Source organism: Camponotus vicinus, unplaced genomic scaffold (assembly GCF_025532165.1).
Source record: "Camponotus vicinus isolate PSW18456_S1 unplaced genomic scaffold, iyCamVici1.0 SCAF_14, whole genome shotgun sequence".
In the NCBI taxonomy this organism is placed as follows: Eukaryota; Metazoa; Arthropoda; class Insecta; order Hymenoptera; family Formicidae; genus Camponotus; species Camponotus vicinus.
In genome coordinates this window covers 7,228,093-7,245,558 of record NW_028141950.1, presented here as the reverse complement: position 1 = coordinate 7,245,558, position 17,466 = coordinate 7,228,093, and the positions used below count along the sequence as shown (strand labels likewise).

Here is a 17,466-nt window from a genome sequence, read left to right as displayed (position 1 = left end):
ACTGATCGTACTCTGTTGAATTTACTATATTTTATCATGTTATAATTTACAAAATGTGTTTTCTCTAACTTGCCTGTGCTGACATCCCAAATCTGATAATCCGATCAGCAATATCGCCACCGTTTGCATTTATTTTGTATTTATTTATTGCATTTATTTTGTATTTATTTTGCCAGAGATACCAAACAAGAATCTTTACAACAGCTTAAAGACACTTGCTTGGTGCCCCTGGTTAAATAAATAAATAGAGTGAGAATGATTTTGCCCGGTAATCGACTGCCAGATCCGCAAAATGTTGTCATCACTAGCCAAATACTGTCCATTGGGTGACCAATTTAAGCTTCATACTGTTCAGCATGTGCGTTTATAGTTAAGATCGAGTGATTCCGTTGTCTGATGCATCGTGATGCAATATTTTATCCAATCCTTAAAATAATAAAAGAGTTTTAATTGTATTAAATAAGATCTACCTTCACAATTCTAAATTTAATTTCGAAATTATAAAATTTACTTCCACTACTTTAATAATATTTTCCAAAAGATTCCGAATGAATTTATTTAATCTTGAACATATCTCATCATATCTATCAATATAATTGATGATTCTACAGAATCACTGTTAATTTTCACAAAAATCGATTAATTACTTGGAACGTAATCTTCAAGACGACAATCATGTCAAAATTACTTTATGCGTTCTGTCTGTTTTATTGAAAGGGATTTAAAAATCTTATTCTATTTATTGTATTTGTTGCGTATAAATATTATCTTATCTGATAATTTTTTGCGTCTTTAGGAAGAGTTTCTTTGATCCTATCATCAAAAGTGATAGCAAGAACAAGAAAACTCCTTCTAAAGGCACAAAGAGAAGTCTTCGTCGAGGTTTTCCCTGGCGAACTACTCGTGAAACAACTACTTGTAATTTTTTTCGACGAATTTAAACTAAGATTGATACTGAAATATACGACATATGTATGAAAACAATTTTCATTATTGAACAAAGTAAATAATTTTACGTCCCCAAAACCGATAAATTTGTTCGATATTCGATTAACATAAACCACATATTCTTTACCTTAAATTCGACGTTTCCATGCCACGATCTTATATACAAGACACAGGTCAGGACACTCGTATCAGTAATGCTAGAATGAATACACTGGCAACAGACAACTGATGTGAGAGTGGGGAAGGTGAAGAAGGTGAAGCACAACCGAGCAAAAACCGCGTACGTGTGAGCCACGAGAAAGCGAAACATGTTTTCGAAATTTCTGGCAAAATTCTTCCTTATATACGTTATGATTTACAAAAAATAAATTGCATTCGACTACTAGAGCTCTAATTGAAACAACAACCGTCTTATCGATCAAATTTAAAAATATTTTATTTAATATTTTGTTTTATAATTAAAATAAACTGTATTAAAATAAATTATTAAATGTGCGCATGATTAAGAATGATAATGAGGGAGCAAGCGTTTCGAAAGAATTGATTGACTAAGTCGACATCCATGCAATGAATTTAGCAAATGACTTTATTCGCAAAAATTAACATTTTAATTAGCAATCAGTTCATATCAGCTGCTTTCACGATAAAGTATTGCATTGTTGAAAATTAAAGCACAATTATGTACAAATTATGCAAAAATTTATATTGATGACATACGATCTTTGTGGGCTTTGGCGATTAGGAAAGATTGAATTTTTTTTTTATCGAAAATTAAAGAAATAATTAAAAAAAATTGATGATAAAATACACAATACATTGTGACAAGGAAAGATTTTCTGTATATTTTGATAATTTTTGTTTCGACTTGGGACATAATCGAGCGTCGTCTTTTTCAAAAATTAAAATTTTAATTATTCTACATTTTTTTTAATTTATTCAAGTAAAAATTGTACACTCACTTTCCCATTGGGTCATTTTTGTCTACATATATGTATTGTCCCACTTATGTGTATATATAAAACTTTTCTAATTTTTATAAATTTATATTATAATATATATTTATAATATATTTATATTATAATATAGTTTATATTATGTGATTTTGTTTCTTATTAAACGGAAATTAGACGAATAATTAAGAAAATTGATGATAAAGTACACAATAATAACATAAAATACACAATAAAATGTGACAAGGGAAAATTTTCTGTATACTTTTATGGGTGTTTTGCCAAAGCAAATCCCACTCGGTCATTTTGCATGTCAAATTCGGTATAGTAACGGCCCATAAATGGATCGCCTAGAATCCAATTTATTTCAGGAATATCATCTCCAATAAAGGTGTTTATACACACTTCTGTATCAGAACCATCCTTTATCTCGTACTGTGCAGAATTAAATACAATGTAAACTTCTCTTATATGTACTTAAATAATTTAAATAATTTATCTATAGCGCTCACCCGATCGATGTAATTCCTGCTGGTAAGATTGAATTCCTTACCACCCAAAATAAAACTGATTGTAGGGAATTCCCAAGTTTTATCGCAGTCTACCTTTAAATAAATGATAATATCAAATATTAATCATTAATATTTAATAAATATATTAAGTACGTTCAACCGAAACATAGATTAATGTCGTTGTTCCATACAAATCTATGTTTAATTTGAACACACCTGACATTTATTTTCCGCAACTATCAAATTTTTATCATCTTTTATATCAAAGACTACGTGCTTTGTGTGAAGGACATGATCGTTTACTTACTATTTCATATCCATCATCATTACAAGATCCAATAAGATCATTAATACGTTTGATATCTGATTTTGGTCCAATTATCCATGGAGCACCTGTATCAGCGATAGCTTGACAGCTTTCGTTGCACAGAGTAATGATAGGATATATTTTGTTCCTATTGTTTCCTATTATTTTGATCCTACAAAGCGATAAAGTTAACAATTTGTTGAAATATGATTAACGTAATTTAAGAAATAACATACTTATCCACGGTAAATTGCCAGTATCCTTTGCGAGTAACAGGAATATATGTGAAATTACCTTTATAATAGGCAGGATCGGAACCACCTAATATCAATTCACCAACCTGTGAATAATCTCTGCACAAATTGCATATATTTATATCGTAATATGTATGTGTGCGTGTGATAATTAAGATTAAATTATTATATATTTAATGTACAAATATAAATATTACTTTAATTTAAAAGATTATAATGTAAACATAATAAATTTAATTTAAGTTAATATTAAAATAAATACAAATAAACATACAAATATAATTATACATACATATACATATATATATATATATATATATATATATATATGCATTGTTTATAAGTACAGAAGATATGTACCTATTTAAATAAAAACTGAAAATGGGTGATGACACTAGACCTTGTTCAATCATGTTGTTGAAGAGAGGTGTTACTCCTTTTACAGATATATTGGAATAACCCATGCCCAAGACACCATCAAATCTTTTTAGAAGCAACATTTCTGGTTTTAATACGTGTACCACTTCTGCAAATGTTTGATTCCGTATTTCAATAGCTTTCGGTTCGGATTCATAATCGGGAAACTATAATAAAATTCGCATTAAAATAATATATCGTCATTGCCGCGCAAAAAAAGAATACAATTGCTTAAGAAATGTTTAAACTACAATTATAGTCGTAACTAAAATGGATTGTTTGTTTAATAATGACTTACAAAGACTGAATCAGTAGATAGTAATCCTTTTACACCGTAAGAGAAGTATTCAATATCAATCCGAGTATTATTTGGTATATATGTTTTGGACATGTTACTATAATATCGACTATTTGCTACTGTAAAGCATATTCAGTAATATCACAAATTAGCATTATTAGAAAGAAACTTAAATTTAAAGATATTGTCTTTCATTAATCTATAGTAAATATATAATATTTTTTAAAGTATATAAATCGTTATATATATGTGTATAATGATTTATATATAATTATATATAATACATATATGAAAGTGTTTATCAAGTTAACTCTTAAATCATCTTTGTTTAACAAAGCTTGTTTGTATCTTCAGAGTGAAATTGTTTAAATTAATTTATGCATGCAAATTCCACAATTTTTAATACTTTTTCTATAACATAAGTATTAAATTTGTATGTATATTGTTCAACCATTTAAAGATTATACTTGAAAATACTATGATTGTGGGTAGAATACATATTATACTTATATTATTTCAATCAACATTTTATTTTACTTAATATTAACCATTTTGTAAGAAACCAAGAATTTTCTTTAATAAGCAATCGTGATAAATATAATATGTGCGCATACACACACATATAATATATAATAAAATATAAAATAAATAATATTACACATGCGGTGTTAATTAATTCGTGCCTATTAAACAGATAGACATATTCTTCGATAAAAAATATGTCAAAAAGTTCAAAGTATTATTTTTCCGAACGAAGGAAAAAACTATCGTATAAATATCCTATAAAATTCATTTTAGTGCCGCTCGTGAGAATGATACATATGTATGACTGTGAGCCATGCAACCGATATTATCCATTACACACTATTCGGCGCGCATTTCGCGTTTATTTTTGTCTAAAGAATGATACTGTTTAAGTGAAATTTATTTAATAAATGACAAATAATATATATATATATATATATATATATATATATATATATTATTGCGTATATGTATATACAAATAAATTACTTACAACAAATAAGATCTGTGCAATGTGTGGAAAATATCCAAAGATTTGAAGAACCAGTATCCACTATCACATTAAAGTCTTGCCATGGAACTCCAATACTAATACTAGCTATGTACTTTAGATTTAGATAATTATACAAAGGTACAAAACGTTTGTCATTTAACGAAGGAGTTTCTTCTAAATTGATGCTAAGTTTTTTCAAAGATTGTAAAGTGAAAGTAGAATCCATTTTACGCAATGAAATCCTTGAAATAACATATAGAACATTTTATAATATACGCATATATATATGAGTATTTGCATTTGATATGACTAATAGATATTTCTAGAAAAAATATAAAGTTCTGCACAAAATATGAAAGTCTACACAAAATTGAATATCTCAGAAATCAACTGTATAACTTATATATTTACAATATAAGTACATTATGCATTTAAATATAATTATATCAGAAATGTTTCCAAAGTAATATTTAATTTGTAACGCAGTCTTATGCAAAATCACTATAACTTTACAGACAATGATTTTTTGTTAACGAGAATTTTGCGCGTAATTTTACACAAAAAAATAATTTAAAAAGAAGTATCAACTATTAAAAATAGGATGCAGATAATGTCAAGTAATTAAATAATATAAAACAATATTTATTATATCTAAAGTTGATCTGCTAACGCGTCAAAAAATAGTTTACAATTAGATGTTTCGATGACCTCCAATCACGATATTTATGTTAACGATCATCGTTTAAATAGGGATAAAAGCAAGATGGACAAAAGTTACGAAAAAACAATGAGTCACTTTTTCAAAAATATTCTTATTTTATTTACTCTTTGACTAATAAATAAAAATATACATTTTGATTAAAGAAATTTCATCCAATTTGTATTGAAGCATTAATTGCATTTTCACAAGCGTTTAATCCAAGAAATCAGATGTGATTATGGGAAAAAATCAATCTCTATAATCTTGATATCTTTATCTTTCTCCTTCTCGTTTCAATATATAATACAATAAAATATATACTAACCTGTGCAACTGCGCATCAGTCGTCATAAAAAACACCGTCACTACCACAAAAAGACGAAACATATTTCAGAATTTATTTATTACTGAAGTATTGATTCGTGAAAATTTCAACGACGAGTTTCTTTCGACACTTTATGACCCGATACACAGAAAAATAAAGTGTTGTCGCTTACCAGCTCCTCTTAACACTGTATCTGTTTTGGATAGCGTTATATATATGATCGCGCGTGCCTCTCTGTTGAATACTTGAATAGGTAGAGAACGTGCGAAACATACGAAAAACCCTAGATTTCCATCGATCAATTTAATTTAAATATACCATATTTTTCATGATCGTGTATTCTTAATTAAGAACGTTTATTTACATAAATTCATAATTAATAATAAAAACAATTCCTTTGAAAGAATATATTGTTTACATAGACAGACAATCATGCAACATTAACTTTATAATAGATAATTTGCAAAAAGTATTATTTAATTAATCGACATTTTCTTATATAATCCTGTGCGGCTAAATTATATTTATGTAATTATAAATCACTTTATTTATTGAATTTTTGAAATTTTTAAAAACAAAAGGAAATATACACAATCTTAAGTATACAGGGTGTCCTAGACCACCCGTACACCCCTTTTCTTTCAAAAATTAAGCATTTTAGAGAAAAACGTTTTCGACAAAAATTGTATGGTTTTGAGGGGAACATAAGATGGTGTCATTGGTTTGACCTTGGATCGCATCGTTAAGGTGAGGTCAAGGACACCTTTAATTTCTTAAATGGAACTACCTATTTTTTATTTCATATTCTTATAGCTTATGTCGAGAGCTTTCCAAAACACTATAATAAAGTATTTTTTCATCAAGTACTTTTCGAGTTATAAGGCTTGAAATAATTTCTTAATTTTACATAAACCATAAAATATCTAGTAAAATATTCATTTTTCGATTATCTTACCTTAATACTTTTATGTACAAAATAATGAGAGGAATCAATTGGTGTAAAGAAAACACAAAATTGTTTCGAAAAAAAAAATGTAATTTGCAATTAACAATTACATTTTTTTTTTCGAAACAATTATGTGTTTTCTTTACACCAATCGATTCCTCTCATTATTTTGTACATAAAAGTATTAAGGTAAGATAATCGAAAAATGAATATTTTACTAGATATTTTATGGTTTATGTAAAATTAAGAAATTATTTCAAGCCTTATAACTCGAAAAGTACTTGATGAAAAAATACTTTATTATAGTGTTTTGGAAAGCTCTCGACATAAGCTATAAGAATATGCAATAAAAAATAGGTGGTTCCATTTAAGAAATTAAAGGTGTCCTTGACCTCACCTGAACGATGCCATCCAAGGTCAAACCAATGACACCATCTTATGTTCCCCTCAAAACCATACAATTTTTGTCGAAAACGTTTTTCTCTAAAATGCTTAGTTTTTGAAAGAAAAGGGGTGTACGGGTGGTCTAGGACACCCTGTATATTTGAATATCCATTAATTTCATAACTTTTGCTATGAATAACTTGTTATGTTAGTTTAGGGATAATATTAATATGGATATTTTAGCTCAGGATTCTCTACAATTAAAAAAAATCTCTACTATACATTTACATTTCTTTCATCACATAATATGTAAATTTGTAGAAAATGCAATACGAAATTTTGTAAAAGAAATAATGGATCTCTAATAAGGAAACGCATTTTTTTATTAAATACGTGTGATTAATTTATCGAAATAAGGTATTTTCGATAATAAGAAACATTATTATGATGATAATTTAAATACATTATAAGAATCAGCGTATATAATAAAATAATATATAATAAGATAAACACATTATAAAATAAAAAAATTGCAATTCTTGTTATCATTAAAACAAATATTTATTAAACGCATAATTGTATTATTTGTTATAGTATTTATCTTTAATTTTTGCGTCGATCAACGCGAAAAGCGGAACGTCACGAGAAAGCGAAACATGTTTTCGAAATTTCTGACAAATTTTTTTCTGTACTCGGCTACTAGAGATCTCGTTTATCGACATGCAGCGGCGGTTATATGTACGATTGCGCGTATTAGAAACACATCCGGGTTCCTATCGATCAGTCAAATTTAAAAACATTTTATTTAATATTTTTTTCATTATCAAATTGTATTAAAATAAATTATTTAATGTATGCGTGATTAATGAGGAAGCAATCAGCGTTTCGAAATAATAGATTGACTATGTCGACTAGACATCCATACAATGAACTTAGCAAGTGATACTTTGCTCGCAAAAATTAACATTTTAATTAGCAATTATTTAATTAGCATCAGCTCATATCAGCTGCTTTCACTATAAAGTACTGCACTGTTGAAAATTAAAGCACAATTATGTCCAAATTATCCAAAAATTCATATTGATGACATACGATCTTTGGCATTCGGCTTTGACGATTAGGAAAGATTGAATTTTTTTTCTTATTGAAAACTAAACAAATAATTTAAAAAATTGATGATGAAATACACAATAAAATGTGACAAGGAAAGATTTTCTATATATTTTGATAATTTTTTGTTTCGATTTGGGACATAATTGAGCGTCGTCTTTTTAAAAAATTAAAATCTTAATTATTCTACATTTTCTTTTTTATTTATTCATGTAAAAAATTGTACACTCGTACTTTTCTATTTGATCATTTTTGTCTATATATGTATTGTCACTTATGTGCATATGTAAAACTTTTATAATTTTTATTATTGTAATATATTTATATCATGTGATTTTTTTTCTTATCGCAAATTGCACGAATAATTAAAACAATTGATGATAAAATACAGAATAACAATATAAAATAGAGAATTAAATGTGACAGGGGAAGATTTTCTGTATATTTCGAGTAATTTTTCGTCAAAGCAAATCCCACTCGATCATTCTTCATGTCGAACTCGGTGTAAAAACGGCCAATAAATGGATCGCCTAGAATCCAATTTATCCCAGGGATGTGACATCCAACAAAGGTGCTTACACACAATTTAGTACCATCAATTAGGTTGTACTGTGCAGAATTATATTTAACAATGTAAACTGCTCTGATATATACTTAAATAATTTAAATAATTTACCTAGCGCTCACCTGATCGATGTAATCTTTGCCGGTAAGATTGAATGCCTTACCATCCAAAATAAAACTAATTGTAGGCAATTCAGAAATTCGGTCGCAGTCTACCTTTAAATAAATGATAACATCAAATTAATAATTAATATTTAATAAATATATTAGTACGTTCAACCGAAACGTGGATTAATGTCGTTGTTCCATACAAATCTATGTTTAATTTGAACACACCTGACATTTATTTTCCGCTACTATCAAATTTTTATCATCTTTTACATCAAAGACTACATGCTTTGTGAGGGACATAATCGTTTACTTACTGTTTCATATCCATCATCATTAAAAACTTCAATAAGATCATTAATACGATTGATATCTGATATTGGTCCAATTATCCATGGAGTACCTGTATCAGCGATAGCTTGACAGCTTTCGTTGCACAGATTAATATGTCCTATTTTGATCCTACAAAGCGATAAAGTTAACAATTTGTTGAAATATGATTAACGTAATTTAAGAAATAACATACTCGTCTATGGTAAATTGCCAATATCCTTTGCGAGTAACAGGTATATATGTCAAATTGCCTTCGTAAAAAGCAGGATCGGAACCACCTAATATCAATACACCACCATTTATCTCGTCTGAAACATCTCTGCACAAATTATATATTTTTTATATTGTAATATGTATGTGTGCGTGATAATTAAGATTAAATTATTATATATTTATTGTACAAATATGAATATTACTTTAATTTAAAAAATTGTAATAATGTAAAAATAATAAATTTAATTTAAGTTAATATTAAAATAAATACAAATAAACATATAATTATAATTATACGGATATGCATAATACGTACCTATTGAGATAAACACTGAAAATGGGTGATGACACTAGACCTTGTTCAACCATGTTGTCGAAGATAGGTGTTACTCCTGTTACAGATATATTGGAATAACCCAGACCCAAGATACCATCAAATGTTCGATCAGAAAACACATCGTCATTTGATATGTGTACCGCTTCTGCAAATGTTTGATTCTTTATATGGAAATCGGCAACCTATATTAAAATTGATATTAAAATAATATGTCGTCATTGCCGCGCAAAAAAAAAAGAATATGATTAAGAAATGATTAAACTATGATTATAGTTGTAACTAAATTGGATTGTTTGTTTAATAATGACTTACATTCACTGTATCAGTAGATAGGAATCCTGTTACATTGTAATCGAGGTATTCTATATGAAATGGAGTATCATTTGGTATATATGTGTAGGATTCGTTACTATAATATCGATTACATCCTACTGTAAAGCATATTCAGTAACATCACAAATTAGCAATATTAGAAAGAAACTTTTAAATTTAAAGATATCGTCTTTTATTAATCTATAGTAAATATATACTATTTTTTAAAGTATATAAATCATTATATATGTGTGTATAATGATTTATATATAATTATATATAAACATATATAAAAGTATTTATCAAGTTAACTCTTAAATCATCTTTGTTTAACAAAGCTTGTTTGTATCTTCAGAGTGTGAAATTGTTTAAATTAATTTATGCATGCAAATTCCAAAATTTTTAATACTTTTACTATAACATAAGTATTAAATTTGTATGTATATTGTTCAACCGTTTAAAGATTATACTTGAAAAATACGATTGTGGGTAGAATACATATTATGCTTATATTATTTCAATCAACATTTTATTTTACACAATATTAACCATTTTGAAAGAAATCAAGAATTTTCTTTAATAAGCAATCTTGATAAATATAACATGTGCGCATACACACACACATATAATATATAATAAAATATAAAATAAATAATATTACACATGCGGTGTTAATTAATTCGCGCCTATTAAACAGATACATATATTCTTCGATAAAAAATATGTCAAAAAGTCCAAAATATTATTTTCGCGAACGAAGGAATAAGCTATCCTATAAATATCCTACAAAATTCATTTTCGTGCCGCTCGTTAAAATGATACATATGTATGACTGTGGACCTTACAACTGATATTATTCATTACATATTATTCGGCGCGCATTTCGCGTTTATGTTTGTCTAATGATACTGCTTAAATATGGAGTTTATTTAATAAATGATAAATAAAAACATATATATATATGTGTGTGTGTGTGTGTGTGTGTGTGTGTGTGTGTGTGTGTATTACTGCGTATATGTTTAGAAATAAATTACTTACAACAAATAGGAATTGTGCAATTTTTGGAGAATACCCAAAAATTTGCGGAACTAGTATCCAATATCACTCTAAATTCTTGCGGCGGAGTTCCAATATCAACAAAGCCATAATATTTTAGATTTAGATAATTATACAAAGGTATTAAAGGAAAATTATTTATTGAAGGAAACCTATAATTTTGTTTCAAATCGGTGCCAACTGTTTTCATAGATTGTAGAATGGAAATAGGATCCTTCTTGTGCATTGAAATCCTTGAAATAACAAAGAATATTCTATGTGAGATATATATATATATATATATATATATATATATATATATATATACTGAATATTTATATAAAATAAATATTTATATTTGATGGGACTAACAGATATTTCCAGAACAAATATGAAAGTCTACACAAATTTCAACATCTCATTTCAACATCTCATTTCAACATCTCATAAATCAACTATATAACTTACATATTTACAATATAAATACATTACGCATTTAAATATAATTATATCAGAAATGTTTATTTACTCGATGATCTTTCTAAATTATATATTAAATTTATTGAGCTTTATATTGCATATATATATATATATATATATATATATATATATAAAATAATATTTAATTTTTAACTCAGTTTTATGTAAAATCATTATAACTTAGCAGACATTGATTTTTTCTTAACTAGAATTTTGCGTATAATTTTACACAAGGAAATAATTTAACAAGAATTGTCAACTATTAAAAATAGGGTACAAAGAATATCAAGTAACTAAATAATATAAAGCAATTCATTATATCTAAAGTTGATTTGCCAACGGATGAAAAAATAGTTTACAATTAGGTGTTTTGATGACCTCCAATCACGATATTTATGTTAACGGTCGTCGTTTGAGTGTAGATAAAATATCCTTTTTTTTATCTACTTTTTGACTATAAATAAAAATACGTACATTATATATACATTTTGACCAAAGAAATTTCATCCAATTTGTCTTGAAGCATTAATTGCATTTTCGAAAGCCATGCGTTTAATCCAAGAAATCAGATGTGATGAAACCAATCTCTATAATCTTGATATCTTTATCTCTCTCCTTCTCGTTCCAATATATAAAATACAATAAAACATATACCAACCTGTGCAATTGCGCATCAGTCGTCATAAAAAGCACCGTCACTACCACAAAAAGGCGAAACATTTTTCAGAATTTATTTATTACTGAAGTCTCGATTCCTGAAAATTCCAACGACGAGTTTCTTTCGACACTTTATGACTGGATACACAGAAAAATAAAGTGTTGTCGCTCACTCACATTCCTCTTAATACTGTGTCGGTATTCGATAACGTTATATATATGATCGCGCGTGCCGCTCTGTCGAATGCTTGAAACAGATAGAGAACGCGCGAAACATACGAAAAACCCTGATAGATTTTCATCGATCAATTTAATTTAAATATATCATATTTTTCATGATCGTGTATTCTTAATTAAGAACGTTTATTTACATAAATTCATGATTAATAATAAAAAAACAATTCTTTCAAGAAAGAATGTATTGTTTATATCGACCAAACAGACAATCATGCACCATTAACTTTACAATAGATAATTTGCAAAAAGTAGCATTTAATTAATCGACATTTTTTTTTATTCTGTGCGAAAAACTATATTTGTATAATTATAAATCACCTTATTTGATGAATTCTTTTTCGAGGTTTTTAAAGAGAAAAGAAAATATGCATAATCTGGAAATATGTATTTGAATATTCATCAATTTCATAATTTTTGCTATGAACAACTTGTTATGTTAAATTAGGGATAATATATTAATATGAATATTTTAACTTAAGTTACTATACCAAACTTAAAAATCTATACTACATATTTCTTACTTCTATTATATATTTCTTTCATTACATATTACGTAAATTTAAGGAAAATGTAATAATACGAAATTTTGTGAAAGAAATAATAAATCTCTAAATAAGGAAATATATTTTTTTATTAATAAAATAATATATATTTTAAAAATATATTTTTTTATTAAAAACGTGTGATTAATTTGACTGTTATATAATTATTATTATGTACATTAAAAGAAATATCATACATTTAAATAAAATTGCGAGAGATTATTAAAATGAATACATAAAAACACATAATTCAGAAAATGTGCACACTGTAATTGCAAGCATAAAATCAAATGACTCAAACATCAAAATGAATATAATATTGAACATCTAAAAGAACCACAACATAGATCTAATAATCGTATATAGGACAAGACATGAAAAATAACTGGGAATTAAATGTTTCTAAATTAGTTGTTCCATCTACGAGTTATGAAAACAATTTTGTTTCCGAATCTTTGAACGCTTAATAAACATTTTTGGATATTGTAAATAATACTAAGATATTATAAGTTTACGTTTCATTGAATGAACGATTACAATTATCAATATTACTGAAGATCTAACGTGTAACATTTATCTTTAATTTTGATTGTTGACATTATTATTTTACTGATGTAACGTTGTTTGGATTTTCTCTTCTCATAATCTTGAGAATCCTGTCGTATACGAGTTTTGACGCATCTTTAGCCCATAAAAAATCCAGGTGATTGAATTTAGACCACGGCACTTCGTACATGTCCACTACATTGGGCAGTAAATGGTACAATCTTTTCACATCCTTGAAGAAATATTTTTGTGAGTTATCGTATGCGATTTCTTTTCAATTACCTTTCCAATTAAGTAATTTAAAATTCGATTTATATACAAGTGATTCCTTACTATATACATTTCCATTATTTAAATAAATACCTACTTTTCCATTGCTTACCTTTGTGCTGATTAACCAGTCATTATCGCCGTAAAACAACGCGATTGGTACTTTGGTATTCGATAAATTATAATTTGGTGGTTCCATCGAATTATAAATCAATAGATTTCTCTCGCGACCGTAATCATATTTGCGAAACTTGCCTGATTCAAATACTTGGATGAAATGCAGAATAGTCTTAGTCGAGGTGCCGGCCGGGAAATGATTCAAAAAGACAGGCAGTAGAGTCTAACAATAAATAAAAAACAATAATGATATATTTAAGTTCCACCTCAAGTGTGATCACGCGATCGTGAAATCATCGCACGGACTGCGATATTCATAGATTCGATCGGAGTTGTATTTCAACAGCAAATTATTACTTACAAATTATTACTTACATACTTATTACTTACATTGTTAAACTGTTCGCGATCATCACCCCAGATCAAATACATGAAATTGGAGCAGATCTCTCCGAGGTTAATATTCCGGCGGCAGATTTTTTTCAAAAGAAATCTCACAGAGTCGCTTTGGAGGAATTCATCGTGGAAAAATAATCGCATCACTCTCTGTAATTGAAAATCTCTTAATCATTATAATTTAATTGTAATTCTTCTTTGTTTTAACGATTTTGACAGTGAATTAATAAGTTTTTAACAAATTTTTTTAACAATTTAAGTTAGTCTTAATAAAAGTTTCAAGAGTTATTTCAATTTTAACTCGTCGAAGATATCTTCTTAAAATTGAAACCAAAAATTGAATATGTACAGTAAACAAACATGAAAAAAGATGTAAATTTTTAAACGTTTAGAATTAAAATCTTCCGACATTTTGTAAAAAAAGAATCCATTGCATTTTTAATTTATATTTTATTATAAGACATATTTTTGTTTCTATTTTTGTTTGCCAGGAATTTATTTCACTTGATAGAATAAGAATTGATAGATAGTACATTAAGTCAATAAAAAAACATATGCAATAAGTGTGCACATCGATCAATCACAGTCTAGTATTTTTTTATGAATCGATTATTCGATTTAAGTAGCTAATCAGTAATATCAGTTTGATTATTACTAACATTATATTACTTATATTTCTTTATGTGCCATAACATTTACTTCTAATGCCGTTAACATTACTTTTCCTTCTTCAGATAACAGTTTACAAATTTTATCTGTAAAATAAAAGTACAAAAATGTGCTTTATTGGTCATACTGTTTAAACTTTGTTATTACGTGATAATAAATTATATATCTTTTAACATTGTATCACAATTATATTGCTTTACCTTTAATTCTCTTCTAAATTGGAAGAAGTATTGAATCGGACTCTGCATGTGGTTTAGAAAGACAGCTGGCGCCAGACCGATCATCATTTGCACCATTTGAGCGATTTTCGGACGCTCTGATGCCATTATAAAAAAACTAGTTGCGCCCATAGAATGACCAATATATATGTGCAATGGTTGGGATCTCATATTCGTGATAAATGTAATCATCGCGGGTAAGTCATAGATGCCCATTTCGTGAAAGCTAATGAAAAATTCATTTATATATCGTAAAATATATAAATATAAACACGATCACACGTACACATGTATAGAAAAAATAAACATATTACATACATATGTATATGATATATAAAGTATTCTGTAAAAGCAGAAATTAAAATTTTGCACAAAGAATGACTTAAAACAAAAATCAAGAAAAATAGCAAATGCATTGTATTGGCTATAGAATAAAAGATGAGATATCTTGAAAACAATGCATTTTCGAAAAAAAATATATGTATAATAATAAATCCTTGCGTCAAATTGAAACAAATATTTGTCAAAATTATTATTATTTTATTTTTATAATACCATTACTCCTATTTTGTACTAGTATTTTATTTTATATTATTTTATACCTGAAATTCCAAAATGTCGAATTCTTAGGAGATAGGAAAATATGCGCCTTCGAGTATATATTACCTCGAAAATTGCCCAACCAAACATCGTATCCCTGATCCGCTAATAAGTAAGCTAAAATAAAAAAATATTGTATGTGTATTTATCATATTACTTACATTTTCATGTATCATATTATATATATATATATATATATATATATATATATATATATATATAATACGAACTTTCAAATTTTTTGGCATTTTTACGATAGAAACGAAATTAGTGATATGATAACGGTTTTGTGATACATATTTGAATTTAAAAATTGATTGACGATCATACCCAATGCTTTGCCTTTGCCAAGAACAACCCAGTCAGCGGAGCTGCATAAAAGACCATGCTGCAGCAGCACGGGTAAAGAATCGTTGCCACCTGGGATACGATGTAACGTCAAGAGATAACCGTCCTCCGTCATTATAACGTGAGATTCCGCGGGATAACCCGCTTTTCTTATCATCTCCGGCTGAAAAAAAAAACTGTGCAAGAAAGAGGAAAAACTGATCTGAACTGGGAATAAATTTGAGCAACAAGAAATGCGTAATATATTTATTTTCATAGGCATAGACATGCAAACATATATATTTCACGTTATTTTACATTTTAAAATAAGAAAAAAAAGAAATTTAATGTTAATTGAGCAGTATTAATAATTAAATATTAAATCAACTCTTCTAAAGCAACAAAAATATATAAAAATACTATTCTATCTATTTATAATTTTTAAAGACTATAATATATAAAGAATAAATATAAAGAATATAATAAATATAAATATGAAGACAATAATATAGTATATAATTTTGCGGAACTATGGGATTTTCGTTTTGAATAAGAGAACGCGGCCAGTAACAGCATATCACTTTCTATCACTTTCAACAACATTGAAGATATTAATCGAAACACCAAAGATTTTAATTCTTGTTTCTATGAATGAAAACTTTCATTTACCGTGTTGAGAATAGCATCAGGATTGAATTTGAGAGAGATGTTTGACTGATTCCAATTAGTCCATATTATTCTTCTAATGAGCATACTTATCTCAGAGGTCACATTTATCGGAGCCGCACTAAGATGACTACAAAACGACAGCATATACATGAGTCCGATCAATTTCATCTCAATGAATGATTCAATAAACAGTGAAAGAAAACGGATAATTCGAGAGTTTTTTGGAGCATCAAGGTATATGTCGTTGAAAATTAAGCACAACACGCGAAAGCGATATGGATGCTACTGCGAGACATAGATATTAACTGCTTTTTATAGCTGCGTGCTATCGTATTAGAATGAATCGTCATTGTATTTATGACTATTTTTTATAAGCTCGAAAAGAAAAATAAGTAAAAGATATTATTGTATTATTAATCATATGAGAAAAAAATATCGAAAAAAAAAAAATAAATTTATATGTAAGCGGTTATCCTTGTCCTCAATATGTGTACATATAGGATGACCATGATGACCATGAAATGATAAGGACGGAAGAGTAATAAAATGCGTAAAATTAATTTGAGATAAAGATTTATTGCGATCTAAGCGAGAAATATATCGTGAGTAAGAGTGGAAAGTGGTTGTCGATCCGATTTTGTAGAGAGGAATCGTCTCTTTCGGTCTT

General features: G+C 27.4%; 4 protein-coding genes across 7 annotated transcripts in view; 1 reads left to right on the top strand and 3 right to left on the bottom strand.

The window, feature by feature from the left end:
* LOC145965271 (lipase 3-like) overlaps window positions 1-17,466 on the top strand; it is a 175,743-nt gene that overhangs the window by 9,246 nt on the left and 149,031 nt on the right. The gene's annotated exons all lie outside the window — the stretch shown is intronic.
* Window positions 233-5,935, bottom strand: LOC145965292 (lysosomal aspartic protease-like). 2 transcript variants are annotated; one of them, XR_014436663.1, is made up of 9 exons: window positions 5,730-5,935; window positions 4,705-4,946; window positions 3,687-3,805; window positions 3,332-3,555; window positions 2,954-3,070; window positions 2,718-2,889; window positions 2,411-2,503; window positions 1,076-2,333; window positions 233-426 (listed from the first exon to the last, which is right to left on the bottom strand). XR_014436663.1 is itself a non-coding variant. In XM_083088736.1 (9 exons), exons 1-8 carry the CDS (start codon window positions 5,789-5,791, stop codon window positions 2,166-2,168), a joined length of 1,197 nt encoding a protein of 398 aa, XP_082944862.1. In that variant the 5' UTR covers window positions 5,792-5,935; the 3' UTR covers window positions 233-426; window positions 2,164-2,165. The 2 variants fall into 2 exon arrangements, 1 of the variants encoding a protein (XP_082944862.1); XM_083088736.1 differs by having other exon boundaries at window positions 2,164-2,333.
* Window positions 7,662-12,405, bottom strand: LOC145965279 (lysosomal aspartic protease-like). 3 transcript variants are annotated; one of them, XM_083088715.1, is made up of 8 exons: window positions 12,210-12,405; window positions 11,075-11,325; window positions 10,037-10,155; window positions 9,704-9,906; window positions 9,368-9,493; window positions 9,159-9,303; window positions 8,846-8,949; window positions 7,662-8,743 (listed from the first exon to the last, which is right to left on the bottom strand). In XM_083088715.1, exons 1-8 carry the CDS (start codon window positions 12,269-12,271, stop codon window positions 8,491-8,493), a joined length of 1,263 nt encoding a protein of 420 aa, XP_082944841.1. In that variant the 5' UTR covers window positions 12,272-12,405; the 3' UTR covers window positions 7,662-8,490. The 3 variants fall into 3 exon arrangements, with proteins under 3 accessions (XP_082944841.1, XP_082944839.1, XP_082944842.1); XM_083088713.1 differs by having other exon boundaries at window positions 7,662-8,778; window positions 8,857-8,949; window positions 12,210-12,404; XM_083088716.1 differs by having other exon boundaries at window positions 8,563-8,743; window positions 8,857-8,949.
* LOC145965334 (lipase 3-like) lies at window positions 13,138-17,116 on the bottom strand. The gene is made up of 7 exons (XM_083088791.1): window positions 16,800-17,116; window positions 16,134-16,314; window positions 15,806-15,920; window positions 15,186-15,429; window positions 14,311-14,466; window positions 13,916-14,143; window positions 13,138-13,765 (listed from the first exon to the last, which is right to left on the bottom strand). The coding sequence occupies exons 1-7, from the start codon at window positions 16,965-16,967 to the stop codon at window positions 13,589-13,591; spliced, it is 1,269 nt and encodes a 422-aa protein (XP_082944917.1). The 5' UTR covers window positions 16,968-17,116; the 3' UTR covers window positions 13,138-13,588.

Excerpts from the sequence above, each read along its gene's own strand:
- LOC145965279 (XM_083088713.1), bottom strand. The coding sequence starts at position 12,271 with ATGTTTCGCCTTTTTGTGGTAGTGACGGTGCTTTTTATGACGACTGAT. Across the intron at positions 9,304-9,367 it reads TGGCAATTTACCATAGACGA|GATCAAAATAGGACATATTA; the intron begins GTATGTTATTTC and ends ATCGCTTTGTAG. Across the intron at positions 8,779-8,856 it reads GCAAAGATTACATCGATCAG|TACAACCTAATTGATGGTAC; the intron begins GTGAGCGCTAGG and ends AATTCTGCACAG.
- LOC145965334 (XM_083088791.1), bottom strand. The coding sequence starts at position 16,967 with ATGAAATTGATCGGACTCATGTATATGCTGTCGTTTTGTAGTCATCTT. Across the intron at positions 15,921-16,133 it reads TGGCAAAGGCAAAGCATTGG|CTTACTTATTAGCGGATCAG; the intron begins GTATGATCGTCA and ends TTTTTATTTTAG. Across the intron at positions 14,144-14,310 it reads ATCGCGAACAGTTTAACAAT|ACTCTACTGCCTGTCTTTTT; the intron begins GTAAGTAATAAG and ends ATTTATTGTTAG.
- LOC145965292 (XM_083088736.1), bottom strand. The coding sequence starts at position 5,791 with ATGTTTCGTCTTTTTGTGGTAGTGACGGTGTTTTTTATGACGACTGAT. Across the intron at positions 3,806-4,704 it reads TTGCACAGATCTTATTTGTT|TAGCAAATAGTCGATATTAT; the intron begins GTAAGTAATTTA and ends TATGCTTTACAG. Across the intron at positions 3,556-3,686 it reads TATCTACTGATTCAGTCTTT|TTTCCCGATTATGAATCCGA; the intron begins GTAAGTCATTAT and ends ATTTTATTATAG.